The sequence below is a fragment of the Streptopelia decaocto genome (assembly GCF_964273445.1).
Source record: "Streptopelia decaocto genome assembly, chromosome: 13".
NCBI classification, from domain to species: domain Eukaryota; kingdom Metazoa; phylum Chordata; class Aves; order Columbiformes; family Columbidae; genus Streptopelia; species Streptopelia decaocto.
The window spans coordinates 2,244,304-2,265,436 of NC_138668.1; the positions used below are offsets into that span (position 1 = coordinate 2,244,304).

The 21,133-nt window shown below is 46.4% G+C and overlaps 1 protein-coding gene across 1 annotated transcript in view; it reads right to left on the minus strand.

Moving 5' to 3' along the window:
* MAD1L1 (mitotic arrest deficient 1 like 1) overlaps nt 1-21,133 on the minus strand; it is a 305,040-nt gene that overhangs the window by 49,800 nt on the left and 234,107 nt on the right. The window contains exon 18 of the mRNA XM_082064189.1: nt 988-1,178. Within this exon, the coding sequence (XP_081920315.1) occupies nt 988-1,178 (191 nt within the window). The remainder of the gene's footprint in view (nt 1-987; nt 1,179-21,133) is intronic.

Genomic DNA, 21,133 nt, shown 5'->3' on the forward strand with positions numbered 1-21,133 from the left:
CAGGTGGGTTGGAGTAGACCAGGGGTGTCCAACTCCTTTTCACCAGGGGCCACATCAGCCTCGCGGTTGCCTTCAGAGGGCCGAATGTCATTTTAGGACTGTATAAATGTAGGAGTAGTTACATCTGTACAGTCCTAAAATTACATTCAGCCCTCTCAAGGCAACCACGAGGCTGACGTGGCCCTGGTGAAAAGGAGCTGGACACCCCCGGACTAGGAGATCTCCAACCCTGACCATTTTGTGATTCTGTGGTTCTCCAACTGACCTGTAAACCTGGGCTCTTGACACTTGAACCGATGTGAAGATGTAACTTAATAGCTTGGTGACTCTCACGTCACACCTCAGCTCTCTAATGTATAACCTGACTGTGCGAGCTGGACGGTGGCACAGAAGAAAAACAGCACCTATCAAGCCAGAACCCAACCTCAGACCACCCAGCCAGACCAATAAAGGTATAAAACTGGCAGAAGACAGACTATTAGTGCTGCTCGTCTGTGCTCTTCACAGAAATGGCACTTCACACACACAAGGATGAGTGGCTGCTCAAAAGGAACTCCAATTTACATAAAGACGAGATGATGACATGCAGACAAGCTAGAGGACAGCAAAGACAGTAAGGGCATATATCTCACCGTGAGGTAAGGATGAAACCTGGATGGTTACATAAGGTTTTATTGCTGCAGCATTTATAACTGATAATATAAAAAGGTGAAGCACAAGGCCAGAAGCCTCAGGTATTATGCATATATAGTCTCTTCTCTTTACTCCTGACTTTGATATATAAGTGGGAGACCAGATGCCAAACCTTCTAAAGTAATTCTTTTAAAAGAAGAAAGCATCTTGACTTCCCTCGTAAGGAATACCCACTCACATAGCAGCGGGGCAGTGATTTTCCACTCTAATCACTGAGAAAGAGCAAATGCATTCTGGCGTGCTGAAAACCACGAGCCCAAAGATGCAGGCGCAGCGAGGGGTGCGCAGACCTACCTTAAAAAGCAGGCAGTCCCCTTGGTGCTCGGCGTAAATGGAGGTGAGTCGATACTGGTTCTCAGTGGTGATGTCGATCTGGTACCCCGTGAGCGTGTAGCACACCTTGCGGAACTCCTGGATCTTGGTCTGGAAAACTTCCTTCAGACGCTGGTTTTTCAGTTCTGCGCTTTCCACTTGCTTCTTCAGCTCTAGGGAGGGGAAGAAAACGGGTCATTCCTTATAAGCCATCAGCACAGAGCCCTTGTGCCATATTTACAGTGCTGGCCAAACTAAGTGAATTGAAAAGGCTAATTATATTTTTAAAAAGTGAATTAAGCAGACAGCATAAAGAAACAGGCAAACGAGATTCCTTTCCTCCTAGCTCCAGCAGACCAAAAGATAGTAAATTGGGGAATAAGGAAAACAGACGTGCTGGGATGCATTTTTCTTTTGCTCGGCCAGCTTTTTAACAATATACTACAAAACTCAGAGCTACAGCATCCACTTCCCCTCCCCGCCACATCTTACTTTCTACACAGAACCCAAGAGAAGGGTGTTATACTACAGAAAGCAAAAACATTGAAGAATGGTAAGAATCATGTGTCTGTACGGTTGTGTCAGAAGGAAGCCGCCTATAAGGGAAATCTCCCCTATCGTGCTCTTGATTCGACTGTAAGTGCTTTGATCTCAAGTTGACACTCTGCTCAGGAATCCCTCAAGATTCGGGAAGGGGCTTTTACTGTGATGGAAAGGCTGTGGAGCTCCACGGCCCCGCTGCATCTGCTGCCTGAACTGGCCGCGTCTCTGAACAGGGGTCCTGTGGGACCGCCTGCCGCCCACCCCACGTTTTATTGCTACACAGGGAGCTGCCAGCACTGTGAATCCTTCAAGAGGATACACAACAATTACCATGAATCTTTCACCCAAGATGCCTTCTGAGTAATTAAACCTCAATTTATCCCTCCATTAATTACAGAGATTGGCTTTACTTTAACATACACTAGAGATGTCTCCCAAGTCGGCTTGTTTTATCAACACTGGAGTCCAGGGTTAGAAAAAAATCCAAAATGGGCTCTTTGTAACAGCAAATAAACAGACTTCCTCGCTCACATACCGCTTTGTCATTCAGAGGTTTAAGGCTTTGTCTGTGCTGCGATCAGGGACACAACCGCAGCACATATAGGGCATATGTCTTTAGTTTAGCCAGTTAGGGTCCGGCAGTAGGACAGCAGAAAGTTCAGTGCAAGACGACAGCCTGAGCACTAAGTAAGGTTTTTAGCTGGGCTCGTAGAGCCCACACTAAGGTATTATTGTTTCTCAAGCGAGCTGGAAGAGTTTTTGCTCAAGTATTTGCTGCAAAGTGTTTCCATCAGCCTCTCAGGCGCAAGGCGGGAAGAATGCGGGATGGTAACTGTGAAGCCGTGGACTTGCCTGTGCGAGTGCCCCAGGAGAACAGGAGGCTCCTCTTCTGCTTCAGTGAGGCGCTGCGGGTGGGACACAACGATAACCCAACGTGTTACGCTAAAGTGTCTTAAATGCCACTGAGGATGCCCCTGCTCAGAAGTACTTTGGCCTAAATCCAGTTCAGCTTCATCCCCAGGCAAGGACAGGAACTCTTTAATGGTTAAAAAGAACTACATGTCCCTTTACTTCTGAGCAAGAGCATCCACGCAGGCAGAGTTAACAATGGCCAACTCCCTCCTTTGTTTAATTCAGCTTTGCCTTCCTGAGCCACTTGTGGAGACGACGTATGAGCCAAATATTTCCTTTACTCTGGGTCTCCCCCCAGCTGTATCTTGCTCAGGGAACATCATATATCAGTTTGTTCATTAAAACACTGCTATCCAGAACCGCCTCCAGTGGCTGGGGGATGTAAGGTAAGGATATTACACACCGCCCCTTCTCATCAGCTTGAGAAGGTTGTGTCTGTCCTGACCGCCCACCTTCCCACTCACACCAACCTCATCGCCGCCTGATTAACTCAGTCCTCCCTTGGACTCTTACAACCTTTCCCCACCATCTCAGCTGGGTCTGGTCCTTTTTATTAATCAAGTAATCAGCCTCTGAAATCAGGAGGTTAATTGGCGGCTCTGACCTCAATATTGTCACAGTCTTCATTAGGCTATGCAATTGTTAAGGACAAAATCCCGTATACGAAAGTAAAAACTCAGTGACCACATTACAGTGGTAAATAACACTGCGCCACTGTCAGAGATGGCACTGCCTTTAATATATCGCGTGTGTCCAACAGCGATATTTTTTTGCTAATAAATGCAGCCTAGCCTTGGAAAAATAAATCTGCCTTTCCCTACCACACCTCGAAGGCTGCCTTTCCTGACTTTATAACCTTGGGGGCAGAATGCACCCTAATTCATGAACTCCTTGAGCAGCTTTTTATATTCATGAAGCCTTGGCGCCTTTTCCCCTGTTTGGTCTCAGACTTGGTGCTGCCAATGGCCATCAGGAGCATCCTCGGGCTGCGGCCTCACACCCACCCACCAGCGCTGGCCTAGTTAGACTACAACCGTGTGAATCTAGAATAGCAACTAAGTGATGGCAACTGCTTTCCTGCACTACCCTCAGGGTGAAAAAGGAAGAACTCTGACTACAATCAGTCTTTTTATGCAAGAAATCCTGAGCTTTTCGATTTCACTGAAGCCTAGCAAGCCTGCACTCCCGGCAGCGCGGCCCTGCCCCTCTTCGCCGTGCCTGCGGCGGTTTTGGTGTATCACCGCATCAGCCGTCCTGGCTGAAGGAATTTATCTGCATGAAAAAGCGTTATCTCCCTGCTAGAGATGCCTCGTGTCAGCCGCTGGCACAGGCGCTGAACTCAGGAACTGCTATTGTAGGCACAGCTGAGTGTGCCAGCACCAGGCAGGGACGGATAAAGCCTTGTCATCCCCTTTGCGGCTCCATTAGCAATTCCCCAACAGTATTTCTTCAGCGGCTCAGCTCGGGGACGAGGCAGAAAAAAACCACAGGCAGGTACAGCATAGGAATGCTTACGCTTGCAACTGCCCCCAGCAAAAGGTCCGTTGAACTCTGAGTGTAAAACACAGATCGCCCTTCCTTTACGTCCCGTTAAACCGCAGTCCGCAATAGTTCAGCTGCAGCAACTGCTGACGCCTTCCTCCCGCAGGATTTATCCCCTGGAAACAATTCGGCAAGGGGCAACTCCCAAATTCACTCAGGACAGCACTCAGGACCGCGGCTGCTCCCCTGCTTTCCATTGAGGGCTCTGCTGATAGAACCGAGCGGCGGCGGCGGGAGGAGGATTCACAGGAGAGTAACCTGGTCAGAAGGTAAGTCGAGACTTGAGAAATGCAGGACGGGATCCCACTGCTGAAACAGCCATTTGAGATGCTCTAAGATATTTTTCTCAGCATCCCACCGCGCTTTTGCAGCAAAAATATTTCCGGCAGGTTCTACATCATACCAGTCGGCTCCAGGTTGCTGCATCAGACACTTTGGGGTGTCTGAAATGGCACGGGACGCCCATTTGCAGGCACTGGTACCCACAGAGCCTCCCACACCACAGCTCTGCAGATTCCCCGCATGAGAACAGCACGAGCAGCACACGCACTGACCTGGGGACAGTAATTAATCCTTCCAACGTTTCCCCCAGCGAGTGAAGGTGCTCAGCTAAGGAGCAGCTCATTGTTTTCTCTGCATTTGAATTCAAAGAAGTGACAGCGCTAATTCTTAAGCCTCATCTAATACCGCTAATTCCCGCCAAATTTCTAGCGCAGTCAGGAAAAATTGAATTAAAAGTCATCACTTGCACGGAGTGCAATTCAGCGTATTTCAGGGCGATATTTAAGGCGCAGCCACTGAGGCCGCCGAGCAGAGGGAGACCCTTCCAGGATGGGTCCAGGGGTGTTAACAGAGCAGGTTCCTGACGGCAGCACGACTGCTGCCGCCCATTTTATCTACAACCTACAGAGCACTGGGTGTCTTTATCCTTTAAGATCCTTCACCACATTTGGAGAAGTAGGTTCAACGATACATTTAAAAGGCAGCGTTTGAAAACCAGAATCCCAGTATTCGGAGCACTCGTGCGAGGTCCCGTGTTCAACTCTGCCTTCAGAATTTGCCTGTACTGAAGAGTTTGATGGGGAAAAAAAGCACCCACTGAAAGAAAATGTTACAAAATTAACTTTGCCAAGTGATTAAATTTCCCCTAATAATGCTGCTTCTTGAAACACCTTGTATTTTCACACACTTATATTGACTTCAATGCATAATTCAAACTATTTTGGATAAATAAATAAAATATGAGTTGGGCTTCTTTGGTCTTCTATTGAGAATGTCACTGCTTTTTATTCCATTGCTTTTACACTCCTTACATCTGAAAACGTTCACGGCTGCCTGGAAATACCACAGCTCCGGCTCCTGCTCCGAGTTCAGAGGGGTCAATCAATAACAACAGCAGCCTCTGCACCAAAGAAAACCAAATCCACACTTAACCTTTTCCCCAGGGAAAGGGGAGGAAACAATGTGTCTCTCAGCATGCCAAAAGTGGCATGAAATTCAATGTATCGCTAGTCTTTTCCAGGAAAACACAAATTTGTTCTGCTCATCCTCAAAGATGCCACAAGCCATGTAGCTGCATTAATTCAGTTGCAAGCCCAGCTAATATATCTCTCTTTCAGAAAGGCCTGAAGTCCTTTCTAACTCTCCATTAAAGGTTATTTTCCCCCAGCAGCATGTTTGGGGGCACTCACTCCAACACACGGAGGATAAAGTACTTACACATGGATTCCCATCCCTGCCGCGGTGCCCTGGACAAGTCACCCAGCGCCGCTGTGCAGGATGCTGGATTTTTACCTGCCTTGCTCTATTTAAACAACAGGCTGCTTAGATTTTGTTCCAGCCTACAGAAGGGCCCCCAGCACCATCCTGTCCTCACGAGGTCCATAATGGGAAGAGGGAAGGCTATTTTCTCAGTTCCAAGAAGCAAGGCCACGATTACCCTTATTCTCTGCCACCTGCACAAGCTGCTTCTCTCCATTTCCATAACCGTGCAGCGTCGCCCCTCAATCACCCCACCTGCACCCCCAAACTGTTATTAATCACATTCTCCCACTGCACATCTGTCCTTCCCATCTGATTCCAACCATGCACCTGAAACCTGGCCAGTCGTTCCCTGTTCAAACCCTGAGCTGAAGTTTTCTCTTCCAGCTTCAGTTTACGATGAACAGCGTCTGAAAATATTCCTGTAATATTCTGTGAAGGACACAATATAAAAATAAATTGCATCGTATTAAATAAAAGCTAATAGGAGAGGAGCTGAACGTTTTCTGACGCAGGCAAGTTTACGACCATTGCTTTTGAGAAATAAATTTGGTTTGCTGGGTTTTATAGGTGTGTTTTACAGCCCGGGGGAGCAGGACCCACGGCACACTCCCCCATCCAACGGACTCCAACCACTCTTTGCAAAACTTGCAATTTGCGACATTACAACCACGAATTATAACTTTTCTTGAAGGTAAAACCAGTTTGATATTCAACAGACTGCGCTGGCTGTTCAATTCTAAACCTAAGTGGTATTTATTTGATCAGTCAACACGGGTTTATTTTTAAACCCTGCCTATGCCATATGGTTGAACGCACCTCCCCGCTCCCTCCTCAGCCACCAGCTCGTCCTTCCAGCAGCTCCGGGAAGAGCTCTCATGGCAGCACTTTATTAATACAAGTGAACGTCTCCACTGCCATGACCAGCGACAGCTCCTGTGCTGCCCAGGAGCTCTCCACTAAGAAAATGCCCCATATATTTCTCTTTGCTGAAGAAATCCCCATTTCAGATCTTTACAAGGGCACCATTTCTTGGAAAGAAGTGCATAAATAAGCTTTATCCTCATATAACTTGCACAAAGTGGCAGAGGAGATCAAAAGGCCATGGCAAGAGAAGCAGGACATTGAGAACCAGAGATACAAAGCTACGGAAGAGGACAAACTTTCTCTTGTAGCCACACACACGTCATAGAACCGTAGAACAGTTTGGGTTGGAAGGGAACTTTGAAGGTCATCTACTCCAACCCCCCTGCAATGAGCATCTTCAACCAGACAACACAGATTAGGATTAAGTACAGGGTTGTTTTTTTTTCTTCTAATAATGCTGAGATTACAACTCCAAGTCGCAAAGCTCAGGAGCACATTTGAACTGGCCTGGGTAGAGGACTCGGCCATGGCAGATGAACCAGCACCCAGCGCTGTGTCCCAGCCTGGGGTCCCCCCAGAGCTCTCTCCGTCCTGCTCAGCTTTGGCAAAGCGTTTCAGAGCTCCTGGAAGCCCAGCTCAGCTCCTCAGACACGCCGCAGCGCGTCCGTGTTGTTCTCAGCAACGTGTTGTATAAAGAGACCCTGGGTAGCTTTAAAATCACCAGCCGAAATGATGTGAACAGCCTGCTTGCAGCTATACAGAACTCAGTGGCGATGGCCACATTCACCCCAGACGCAGCATAAATTAACCTCAGGAGAGCTGTTTATTGCCCAAGGTGGACTTGAGCAATTAGTATGATACAGCTCAAACCATTTGGAAGTCAGGATTGTCACACCGGTCATAAATTGTGAAGCGAGCAGGAAGACATCTCCCTCCACCCCCCAAATGATGATTAAAGTCTTGTAGCCACATTTCCCTTCCATTTGGCAATTACAGACCAACCACGCTCCCCAGCACAACGTCAGCCAGGGCTGGAGCTGGTCATTAACTTCAGGTGCAATAAATAGCCTCACCTTAAAAATACAAATACACTGTGTCACTTAAGTTTACAGGAAAGTAGGTATTTTCTGCTTCTAGAACAAGCCAGCAAATATTAGGCATAAGTCTTTGAGTCTACCTGGACTGGAGTTACCAAAAATAAAATGAAATACAATAAAGTCCCCGAGTCTTTCCACGGGTTGCGGTTCAGAGAAATCTGGTGGCAAGAACAGGGGCAAAACTCATATTGTTTCTTGGAGGAAGCAGCGATACTTCTCCACTAGGCTGCTTCCAAAAAATAAGAGTGGGCTTGAAACCATTCAAGTGCCTAATGTAAGAATTAATCCTAGGGACTACATAATTAACGTACATAACACACATTGTTAATTACACAGGGTGGTCTGCAGAAGCATCTAATAGGCGAATTTATCCCCTGTCTGATCACCTCCCCTGCACTCTGCCCATTAACTTGTTTCCACCAGCGCATCACTGCTATTAACCACCACCCCAAAACACTGGATGCTATTTAAATCTCCGAAACCGCATCCACCATCTGCTATTAAAACAAACACAGGAAAATCGCTCCAGAAATATTTGTTTGTTCCTTCTCAAAGTGAAGATTATTCGCAGAAGTTATAGCCGTGCACAACGCAGGGTGGACAATATTCAATCATGCATTAGAGAGAGCTTTCAAGTTTATTATCTAATGATGTTCACCCAGGCTATGAACAGGAGCTTTTCACCACTGGCAAGAGGTGATTTCAAGGCTTCCCAGGAGCACAACCATTCTGCTCTTACTCTGGGAACTTCCTACGCTCAAATTCTGCCTCATGAAAATGTTATTGGACTCAGGGATTGTGTTACTTACAGTATCGCGTCTCCCTCTCCCCTGCCCTGTGAGTTCTGCGCTCACAACACAAAGATATCATTTGCAGGCAGATGGATCTAAATATAAAATTAATGAACACCTTAAGAGATTCCTTCCATTTCTGAAATACCTTATCGAATAACGAAGTGGTGTAAGACAGAGCCCGAGGTGGGACAGGGCACCATACAGTTGTCCTTTAGCTCTTATTTGGGACGCACAGACCAAACTCCAAGCCCTGCAGACCCCCCGGCTGCTTGGAGAGCGGTTATGAACAAGCCCACGCTGCTGCGTTGGCCTAAATCCCTCCCTACCCACGAACCGCCTCTCTTCTTGACAGACGTTCTAACACCATTCCCAGCTCCAGAACTCACTCTGTTTTTAAGACAAAGCCCCCGCCGTGGCCCAGGTAACGCGGTTTAGTGAGGGCCAGGCTGTGGCTCCAGCGCCGTGCGGGGCTGATGGAGCCGCGGTGCGCAGCACAGGACGCCAGGAAGAACACAGAGCGCTCCAACCAGCCGGCGGGGATGAAAGCACAACTGCGCTGCCACAGGAAGGCAAGGCTCTGCAGCACGCCGCCTTATTTGTGTTTTTAATGGGAGAAGATTGCCGAGTTTGTTTTCGGGCTTTTGTTCCAAAGGAAACTAAGCTCTAAAAAGCCGCCGCGCACTCCTTCTATTCAATCCTTTTTTTACTCCGTGTTTATCCCCTTAATAGTGTTTTGAAGCGTTGGCACCGCCAATGCATTGCTCTCGGCCTGACAGCACTCTGGATGCCAACTCATCAGACCTGCCCAGACCCTTCTCTTTGCTCTTCGTGCTCCCCAGCAGGACCCAAAGGCACTTACTCCGCTCAAAAATCACCCCCCGCATCTCTGTGCGCTCGTCTGAGCGCCCGAACCTCCTCTCACAGGACAGGAGGTTCTGCCCTATTTTTATTGGCATATTTTTCACCTTCTACTTCATTTTCTGGTGGCCACTTTATGAAAACAATCCTTTAAAGACTGGAGCTGAATGAAACGCTGGTTCAGCGTGGAGCAGAACAGCAACCGGGGAAAAGGAGCTTTCAAAGAGCAAAACTGCAGGAATGTGAGACAGACGTAAAGACGAGCAATCTCTTTTCCCTGGAGCATGAAAGATGTTTGGAAACAGAGCCATCTCCTGGATAACCAGGCTTTCAATCACATTATTCCAGCCTCTGGAGCTCATGTTTCCATCGCAGGAGTCGGTGGCATTATTATGGATAGGGCGGGTTGCTTCTCTTAACGTCATCCTAATGCTCTTAAGCAAGAGATGAAGGCTTGAACTCTCCAAGCAATGCCCACAAACTGGCCCAAGAGCGGAGAACCACCAAAATAACCTCTGGACAGGGAGACGGGAAAGGTAACATCTCGCTCAGCCCCAACGCCGGGTCTCATTTCCCAGTTCTCAATTATTCATCACGTGCTAACTTCCAAACCAGCTCGGTTTTAAATTTTTAAATATTTAATAATTGGGAATTAAATATTAATGCAATTTTATTAGAAATTTTGGAAGATGGGCAGTAAGGCTCTAATTTTTAATTTCATCGTTGGGACTGACTGGCTACTCAGAGAGACTTTTTACCTTCCTAGAAAGAGAAGGAAGCAAAAAGGTAAAACAAGTATTTGTGGACCTCTCCAACTCTCAACCACGAGACAACACAAATAACTGGGCCATGGATTTTCCAAAAAACTGATCTTCTTATAAAAAAGCTGAGAAAGCTACATGGGGAGCATGCTAGAAAGCTTTCAGCTGCAGTGTCAGGAGACTTCAGGAGTTCCCTTTGGGTGTCCTACACAAAGATGTCCATCTTGGGCTCGTGTCGAGTGTCTGACTGGTAAAGAGACAGCTGAGCAGCCTCTGACTACAAAACCAACAAGGAAAACACACAACAGGTCTGTGATTCGAGGCAGATGTGGGGAAAATTCAGCTCAACACACACCTGAAAGGAGACAGGTCCCTCCCTTCTTCTGGTGCCTCCTCAGAAGGGATGTCAGGATGTTTCCCCTGAGCTGGTCTGACAACTCAGATTCATTAAACATCCACGCCTGATTCTCTCCATGTTGCTCCTGCAGATTGTATTTTCTCCTTTCCTACCCCCTCCTTTCTAGCAGATGACATCCCTCTCACCCTGATCCATGCTGAGAGCAGGCCCGTGTTCCTGTCCCGCTCTATTACGAGCGCGCGTTCCCCACGGCGGCAGAAATTGTATGGTTTACACAAAAGATGACACGTAAGCCCTGGAATTATATGCAAATGAATGGATCCGTTCCTCACTTCTTACCATTACAGCTCTGACTTCCCAGCAACCGCACGGGGTAATTTCTGCACCAGCTTTCAAACAAAGGGCATCTCTGTGTTATTAACATCTCACTGTGGCGAGCATTTTGTCACCTTTCACAAAAATGATCTGAAAAGACACCAGCAATTATTCCTAAGGAGATTATTGGGTGGTGATGTCCCAGCACGGCAGCTGGAAGCTAAAGGAACATAATATTCACTGGGAAAACTCCTTTTTCCAGTCAAGAGAACACGAAGCAGATTTAAAAAATGAACGACGTTGGAAGCAAACACAAAACTCCAGGAAGAGTCAAGCTTGTTCCCTTCTATTTTGTTCACGTCTACACCAACATTAGCAGCACATCTTCGGAAAGGAACTAAAAGCTTCTGACTGACACAATGTGACAGGACATGAACTTTGGAGATGTACCCCGGGAAGGAGCTCGCTATGTCAGAAATAAAAGACCCTGAGGAAGAATGACTCCACCTCTTTCAACCACAAAAATCAAGGCGATTTCTAGGTCTTGTACATTTGATTCTTCCAATATTTTTTAAGCACTGAGGACCAAACATCTGCAAGACAGACAAGTGTTCTCCTGGGATTCCTGAATGGTTCCTGGTTGTATCTCATAATAGGGCCCACGGACCAATACTTGCTTGGCTAAAGTTCACGAGTGAGGTGGGGCAAAGTGCAGAAGCCCTGTCTAGTTTCAAGCAATTACTCATGGCCCTTGGACAGAAATTAGTCAGTAGGGTCTATGCCTGTGCAAGAGGGACCAGGGATCCAGTCGCCCAAAAGATCTACCACCACCACCACACCAAATCAAACCAAACCAACCGAAAAGTCTGCCCTTGGAGATAAAAGTAGAAATTTCTTATGAAGTTAAATACTTTCGCTAATGAGAAACTAGTTTGTTACCTTCATCTTTGTGAAAAAAGCGTTTCATTACTTTGCTGGAAGCCTCTTCTGAACACCACCACCCATGTTTGGAGATCTCCGCTTTGCAGCCAGAAAAGCACAAGACAATCTGGGCAAGTTTCCTCTTTGCAATAATGGGAAGGAAAGAACGAACTCTCACTGCACTTTTTGAGCACATATTGTCAACAACTCTAAGCTCGGTCTTATCACACAACATACAAACATATTGAAAAAATTATGAGCTCTGCCTATTTCAACTCCAAGAAACATCCGTACAGCATATAATGGTCCAAAATGAAGCACTTCAGTGTGTTTGTTTCTTCACCGACATTTTAAAACGTTTCTCCACATCATCTAGGAGGTATATATACATATATAGATAAATATATATATATAGGAGGTATAGTCCAGAGCCAGACATCATGCTGCTGCCATACATTCACACAACAGGACAAGCAAGTCAATATGTAGAATAATACAGTCAGGGGACAGGACAGATCCATGGGGAGGTGAGGACACACAGTGACTTTGCTAAGTTAACTTAAAGAGTAATTCATACAATCATAGAATGTCCTGAGATGGGACACACAATGATCATTGAGTCCAACTCCTGTTCCTGCACGTGAAAACCCCCAAATTCACACCGTGTGTCTGAGGGTGCTGCCCAACCGCTTCTTGAACACTGTCATCTTGAACACTCTTCTAGAAACACCCAAACCACACACTCAGGGCACAGAAACACAGAATCAGTCTGTTCAGCAGATTGAAATGCACATTACAAAAGCGCCTGTATGTATCTATCCACTGCATCCTTCTCATCCACATCCCACCTCCTCCAAAAGCCTTGGGACAAGAACTGGTGGAAGCCATAATCACCAAAATATTTCCTAATAATTTCTTAAAAGAGAAGTAGGAATGAGATTTTGAGAGAGAGAGACTGCAGTAAATGTTTCAGGATGGAGTCGAGCTCTCTGAAATCCATTAAAAAATGGAAATGAAAGAAATGGTGAGATTTGTAAGAACAAGAAAATGATGAGAGATAGACAAATGCAGTCAGCACACATGTGGCTGCATGGACCTACCCATTAAAACACCTCCCGTGGATCCTGAGAGCTCCCTCAAACACAGAACAAGGGCAGTTTGAACAAAGGATCTGGCCAAACCCCCAGGGAGGTTAAAATTGGCATCACACTAATTCTTATCAGCTGGGAGACTCTGGTGGGGGAACAATGAGGAGCGGTGACTGATTCCACACCTGCGTGTTCAATCAAGCAGAACCAGCTGAGGAGATCCAGCAGCAAATGACCCAAACGAGGGATTTCTGCTGTTTTGGAGCTTGGTATCTCTTGGTATCTCTTCTGTGGGAGGAAGGACACTGAAAAGCTCCAGTAAAGGGACTTGACACCTTGAGAGTTGAGCTGTTCGCATCATTTGGACCACAAATAATAATAATAATAATAATAATAATAATAATAATAATAATAATAATAATAATAATAAAATGTTTTGACAGAGGGGGTTTGAGTGAAGAAAAAGGGTGAGGGAAGCAGAAACGTATTCTTAATGAAAACCTCATGCTCTTAAAAATTGCACTGAGGTCACTTTTCTGGAGCGATGACAAACTCCTGGGATAAAGGCTGGAAAATCCTGGTAGTCGTGTCACATTTAGCAAGTCAAAGATATGTTTGTATAAGGCTGTAGAGGGCTAAATCCATTTTACATGCTGTATGTATTATTAATTTCTGACAGTGGGCTTAGAAAAACCTAATTCGTTGGAATAGGAGCTCCCTTTGAGCGCAGGGAAGCCTTTTCAAAACTCATCTTTTATTGACTGAGTCATTTTTGAGTCAATCTGTCTGCTTTCGGCAAGACAAGAGTTTTAAATCTTCTCTCTCTTTTTTTCTCCTCCTTTTTGAGTCGTGGCAAGTCTATTAAAACCTGCTAATGTATGCAGCAAGGCCTCTGATTTGAAATGTAATGAATTCTTCAGATAGTGGCAGATTAGGGGGAGAAGATGATAGAAACAGCCGGAGATGTCAAAAGAAGAACTCTCCAGAAAAAGAGGAGGAGAAGGGCAAACGGGAATGAGAAAGATTAACCCTTTTTGCCCAGAAGAAAATCCTCCAGCACCATTAATAGAATCTGTTAAAAGAGCAGAAGTGGAAGAGGCAGAACATCTTTGGGTTTGCCTGCGGCTGAACGAGACAAAGAATAAACGAATCTTTCCTCTTGGAGTCTCTTGTAAGATTAGGTAATTCCCTAAGTGAAAAATGAATAACACAGAGAAAATTAGCTCCATCCATATAAATAAGCCTTCATATTCCAAACTCGTCACCCAGAGCTTCCCAGGCGAACACCCTGAAGAATTTTTGCTGTTGTGTAACAGATGGTTTCCTCCTCCCCCCTTCCTTGGTTTAGTTCCAGCTGCAATATCTTTCAGGTGATCTTGTTTTAGCAGGAAAATGAGCGTTTTGGGTGTAAATCACCAATCCTGGTAGCGAAGGGACACTTGGCAGTTTGATTGCATTTGGCATCTTTGAAGTGCCGGACAAACAGTTACACAAATGAGGGATTAGCGCTGTCTCCATTTTACAGAGAGGAGCTGAGGAAAAGCAAGGCAGGGCTGGTGCTTCATTCGCAGCACTGATCTGGTGACAGCCTGGCTGGGAATGCAGAATCTGCTGAATCACAGCACAGACCTGGGATATCGTCCTGCTTAACGGGAAGATTCTTCGCTCAGCCTTGAATTTCATGGCTTTAAAAAATAAAATTAGCTCTATAATAAATTGATAATGAAATGAAACCTTAGAGAATACAGTCTGACGGAGCACAGCTGACCCGATAGATTAAAATTAAAATTAAGCTCAGCATAACTGCTGCAGGTGAGTAAATACGGGGTAAAGAGGAACCGGCCCTGTCAACCTAATGCCCCTTTGCTAATGACAGAAGGGAAATGTTCTAACAACTGAGAAACCCCAAATAACAGAGACAAAATCCTCCAGTTTAACATGCAGCAGAGGTACCTAAGCCCATGCATGTCTTGAAGCAGAGACTGTCTTTCCAAGGCGTTCAGTCCTCTATCACACAAGCCAAACTACAAAAGGCAAAATAAGTTTAAAGGGGTGCAAAGTTAGCTCAAAAAGCTGCTGGAGGCATAGAGACTGTGGAAAGTAAGCATGGGCTGGGAAAAACAGCAGCAGGAAACCTTTGCAGTGGGCTGCAGGGCAGGGGTAAAAGCGTCACCTGGGAGAGCAGCGAGCAATGGGAGCGAGCCTGGCTTTTCAACTCGCTCCCAGCCATTGTTCCTTTTGCTGGCAGAAACACAGCTCTTCCCACCCCGGAGAACCACAACGGCCGGGCGCCTGTGCCCACTGCCTCCTGAACTCCGTCAGCCCTTTGATGTGATTCTCCCCACCTGGGAAACTGTCTTTACCTACCAGTGTGTTTGCTTCACAACCCTGACGTGAGAGCTGCAGAATTCACGGATAGGAACTTTTACATCTCCACGTATTAGTGCTTGTGGGAAGAAGAAGAGGTTACGCTTGCTTTTATGTATGTAGGCACAATCCCGACCCTTAGCTTGGTCCTGACCCTCTGATTCAATAGCCAGCACTCGCGCTCTGAATCAGTAATGAACTAAAGGTTATGGCAGGGAGCACACTGCTGTGGATATACCATTTTGTAGAAAAGATAAGAAACACAGACCTGGACCATTACAGAAGAGGCAAAGCATCTTCTCGGCAGAGCATTTTTATGTGGGGACGAGGGCACGACCCGGGGCTGTGGGCTCAGCCCTCGCCTCCCGTACAAATGCCATTCGCGGAACCGCATTCTGCCGCCCCCGCTCTCCAGTTGAAAAGTCACTTCTCGCTTTCTGCCATGAGGACGGCTCCTGTGTGGCACTAAGCCGTTCCTGTATTTCACGATGGCTGTGGAGGCATTTTAGTGACGGATGAAGTAATCCTAGAGCATATTTCCTACAGCTGTGAAGTTTGCAGCGCACTTTGGGAATCCCGCGAGGCTGCCGTGCTTATTGCAGCAGCCCTGCCGGCACACGCTGCTGCAGCAGCCTCCAACAACAGCCTACCCCAGAATATTGCTATTTTCCTTTTCTTTAATTGCAACGTGCATTCCCCCTCTCGACGTCTCCTTTCTGGCCTGTTTGTTTGGAAGATCCGCTTGGTTCTCGGCATTGCCTGAGCTCTTCCATCTCTTTAACTCCTGAGAGCTCTGCACCCAACTGGAGGAGTCGGGCCAAAGAACAGGATCCAACCAGCCAACCAACTGTACCAACCCTCTTTCCCCCTTTTCTTTCTCTTTCCCTTTTTCTCCACTTTCTCTATCGCGTGCCACTTTACGGGCAAAATAATACAGTAACACCGTTTAATTGAATTATAACCCCTTGGCAGTTTGGTTGCCTTGATTTTGCGCTTTGAGATCAAAGTCAACGAAGCATCACGAGTCCATCACCAAATGGACCGTGACACCAACGCTGCCTTGGTGCAGGACCTCGCCTGTTTGAAAGATCAGTCAAGAAACCAAGATCCCTGATGTTTAGTCATCACCAAGAGTATTTTGGTGTAGGAAAAGAGCAGCCCATATAGGTAACCTTGACACTTGGTCTCCCACGATCCACATCCACGGAGAATTCATTTCAGTTTTGGTTTAGAGAAGATTTTACTCGCTGCTGCTGTGAGCTCTCCTGGCCGGGTCAATGGCACTGGGACCGCGCTGCTGGTCTGAACGGCCCTGCTGGGACAGGTCAGCCAGAGCTTTAGGAAGAATATATGGCGAGGGAAGGGAAAACTGGCAGGAACAAAAGGTCTCTGAGCGTGGGATGTGCAAGCAACAAAAAATAGATTTAGCCAACTAGGCTAAATCAATGGATTAGCTCTGTGCTTGAAGAAAGTTATCATTAAAGGCTGTGCTATTCAGAAGCTCACTTTACATCTGAGAAAAGTCTGCAAAAATCCTCTTGCATTATCCCCAGCCTTATAGATTTTTTCTTTTCATCTTAGACTCAGAGTGGGGATTACCCATTAAGGTGCAATAGCCAAATCACATTCAATCTATTCTCTATTAAAATAAGAAGCAGCTTTGGTCTTTCCTGTCCTCTTCCATCTCATTCCCTCCCCATGTCTACATCCAAAGCATTTACCTCCAACTTTCAATAGACAAGCAAGTCCTGAATACCAAGAGGGCACACAGGATGATGTCTAAATAACAACACTCAATTCTCTGTCCTACAGGCTGCATCCTGCTTCTTCAGCAGCAAAGAACCAGAGTTCAATTCAAAAACATCATTTACTTCTGAAACCAGCAATGACAGAGATAAAAATCACCAGTCAGCATCGACCGATTTTGACCTGTGCTGTTTCCTTGATTTCATCCCCTTTTTGTGAACGGTGGCGCTGCTATGATGGTGCCAGCAGCCCTGGGGTGCTGGTAGCGGAGCATCTGGCCTCAACCGCACCGCTGTGCTAGAACATCTGCAGTCGTCCACATCTGCATTCACCCACATCTGGCCGCCCCGCCGCTCGGCTCAGCAGCACCAGCTGGAGCAGATGATGCTCAGCAAGGGACGAAGTGACCGAGAGAACCAGCTGTGCCACACCTGCCTCTGCCACCCCGCTGGGGCCGCACCGCGGTACACTGGGGGGGTGTCACTACAGCTGGGTGAGGCCGTGAAAGCAAAGGAAACCTAAAGAAACACCTTCACAGGCAGGAGAAGCACAAAACCGCAGGCACCTGAAATGCTTTTACCGCACTCGAGTTGTTATAGAAGCGTGTTTGCTTTTTCTGAGCCGCAGAAGCCAGACTGTACACAGCTGCTCCTTCGTGCAGTCTCTCCCCCACACTGTTTTGGTTTAGGTATTTTCCTGTAATGTTTGCAACTTAAACACATCAGAATTGTGCCAAGGCTTCTGAAACACTAAAAAGGACCGGAGTTATTAGAAAAGTGGAAAGTTAATAAACCCTGAGTCATTATAACAAACTTAGGAGAACTCTAGCATTGCTCTGAAGCGTCCTGAAGCAGAAGAGCTGAAATTACCTTGAAATCATCTTTCCAGTAAAAGTAAAATGACCTCCCTTTCAGCATGAGACCTACTGAAGCATCTCGACCCTTTAGACATTATAATCTTCCTTCTGTACAGCCACACGCCTGTTATAACATCAAAGTATTTTGGTTGATAGACATTATCAATAGTTGCTTCCAAAAGTCAGTGAGCTGGAAGCCAGGCATGGCTGGTGTGCTCTCAGCTGTTTATTCTGCTGCTCTGTTAATTGTATTTATTTGTATTAGGATTCCAAAACAAAAGAAGTCAATTACAGCTTACTAGGAGTTATAAAGAACTTGTGTAATTGGGCTCCTGATCTAGTTATCAATATAAATAGACATGACATACTAAGAAGTAGAAGATAAAGCCACAAAGGAAGGTTTGCACTATTCGCAGGCACCCAGAGTGAAGAAACAAAATTAGAGAAAAGCTAAAGAGAGTTTTATTAATGCTTTAGATGACTTGGAAAAAAGTCACTTAATCATAACATTGTAAACAAGGAAGTTCTACAGCAGTATTTAAAAATACCTGAAATTGTTTCAGGAGCCCCATTGATTTGAATTAGGCAGCTGCATAATCACAGGGGCTGCAATTTTAATGAACATTTCAACAGGAAATGTAGAGCTGATTATATATATCAAAACAGGAAAGATCCACATGCTGCAGCTCCTCTTTGTTGTTATTGTTGTTGTTGTTTTATCACCTCAGTGTGCACACCCAGACCAGGTCTAGAACTGACACAGGATCACCTGCTCATTGATCACCTTAGTGTGCACACCCAGACCAGGTCTAGAACTGGCACAGGACTCACCTGCTCATTGATCACCTTAGTGTGCACACCCAGACCAGGTCTAGAACTGGCACAGGATCACCTGCCCATTGATCACCTTAGTGTGCACACCCAGACCAGGTCTAGAACTGGCACAGGATCACCTGCCCATTGATCACCTCAGTGTGCACACCCAGACCAGGTCTAGAACTGGCAAAGGATCACCTGCCCGTTGATCACCTCAGTGTGCACACCCAGGCCAGGTCTAGAACTGGCACAGGACTCACCTGCCCGTTGATCACCTTAGTGTGCACACCCAGACCAGGTCTAGAACTGGCACAGGACTCACCTGCTCATTGATCACCTTAGTGTGCACACCCAGACCAGGTCTAGAACTGGCACAGGACTCACCTGCCCGCCCGGGCTGGCGGCAGCTCCAGCGCCCCCGGCTGCAACCCTGGTCCCCGTGCCTCCATACGTGTCATTAGGCACAGCATTATGAAAAATAATTAGGGATTCAATCAGATTTTACACTGGATCAAATGACTGGAAACTTCAATGCTGTGCTGCAGCTTTCCTTTAACATACTGTAGGGCATGTTATATATACTTAATTAGATAATGTTTATACAGTGCTTTGAAGAAATAAGGAACTCTGTGAGGGCTGGGTCGTATTTTCGGAGAGGAAAAGAGCAGCGTTGAGACAGAGCAGGCACCGAGGGAGAACAAAGCTCTGAGAAACCCAACACCTTGTTTGCAGAAAGGTTTGAGGACATCTGAGAGAGAAAAAAAATACAACAGCAGCTTCCAGCACCTCGGTACTGAGAAATAACCAAAAGTTGTAAAACACGGGATGCTGCAAAGGCACTGAAATGACAATCTTGCTCATCCCAATGGGAGAATAGTGGTAACAGAGCCAGGCAGGCAGCAGCGCCTACACAGGAGAGAGAAACTTTGCGTAGAGACAAGCACAAGGCATTGATTATTGCTCTGTAAAGGCAATTTGCAAGACAGAGATTCACGCAGAGTTGTAGGCCTTGATGAAACAAAAATGAATGCGCTCCACTCCTGCGAACACTCTCATTCATACGAGTGGGAACTAATGGAATAAAAGCATCTTGCTTGCTATTATTTTGTAGTGAGGGAAACAGGGCTCTTTTTGCTAAAGACAGGGGGCTTTGCCGGCTGCATACTAAAATACTGAAATACTTTGCGAAAGACAAAAATGCCTTCAGCATGAAAGCCTTCCCAGCAGCAACTGAGGACAGCTTTTCACCAAGGGGGATGAGGATCACCAAGAGAGGGGGAAGACCATGGTGTCATTGGGATGGGACACCACACAGGTCCTCAAAGGCACCTCTATTAAAAGAAACTGGAGAGCAACCGACCAAGCTGTGGCTAAATATACTCAGAATGGCGATGAACAAGTGATGCTGCATCCAGCCACTTGCCTCCCTACAGGGCAAGCGGCACACGGAGCGCTCCAAAGAGCTTCCAGCCAGCACAGAAAGCAAATAATGTACGTGGGGAGCTTTAAAAATGATTGCAGAGAGAGCCCTCAGCTTCTGTTCCGTGCGTTGTGGGGTTTTTTTTTATTTGCCTATAACTAAATTACATGATTTCTTTGCAAGTCTAATTAAGCAGTTAATTGATGCTGGTGCCCTTTAGCATCTGGCATTTAAGATTAAGTAAATAATGGAGAAAAGTGCATGCAGCACCCAGCAATAATTAAACACAGCAAGGGTTTATTCCCCCACCCTCCCCCACTTCAATCCGTTATGTATAAATCTCTGAGGATAACTGTCTTTAATAGCTTCAAATACACTTACACGCCATATAATGATACTTGACAGCAGTATTTTTCCTCTTAGAGATGGCGGATAGTAGGTGTATCTTTGATCTTAACCGGCAGGTTGTATTTTACCCTGGCACTGGGGGGAAGGAAGAGTTTCACTGCTGAAGGGCACGTCAAATGGACCTTCATGGATCACCCTTCTGGATCCCTGAGGGCGAGTGCTGGGATTGTGGTCAGACCGCTCCCTTTCTCATGCGTTTATTCCTTCCCGATGCTCCCCATGATGTTATTCATCCATTTCCTGCAGACTATGGAAATGCAGGTTATAGAAAAGATTTCCTGTTAGTCTTCTATGAGAAAGGTTGAGTTATAGCAAATGAAATGAAGCTGTGCAAAATAAAGCCCTTTGGACCAAAGGAAGTATCCAGAATCCGAGACATCGCTGCGGAACATGGATTTAGCCGGGGGGAAGCCGTGTTATATCATTCGCAGGCATTTTCAGGCCCTGTCTCCAGCGCTGCTGGTGCGAGGCTCACACGGGCACATCGACTCACTGCTTGGAGAAAAGGAGCGATGACTTCACGTGCAAAAAGTCTGATCAGGAGACACGTCTGCCAGGGACTTCAGTCCTGACTATATCTTTGTGTGTGTGTGCAGAGCACTGCGCTGAATGTTTGCAGTCTGATCTGAAGAGTTCAGTTTCCTCAGAAGGCCACAGATTAAGGACTCAAGTTACAAAACCTACTCCAAGATTTGCAC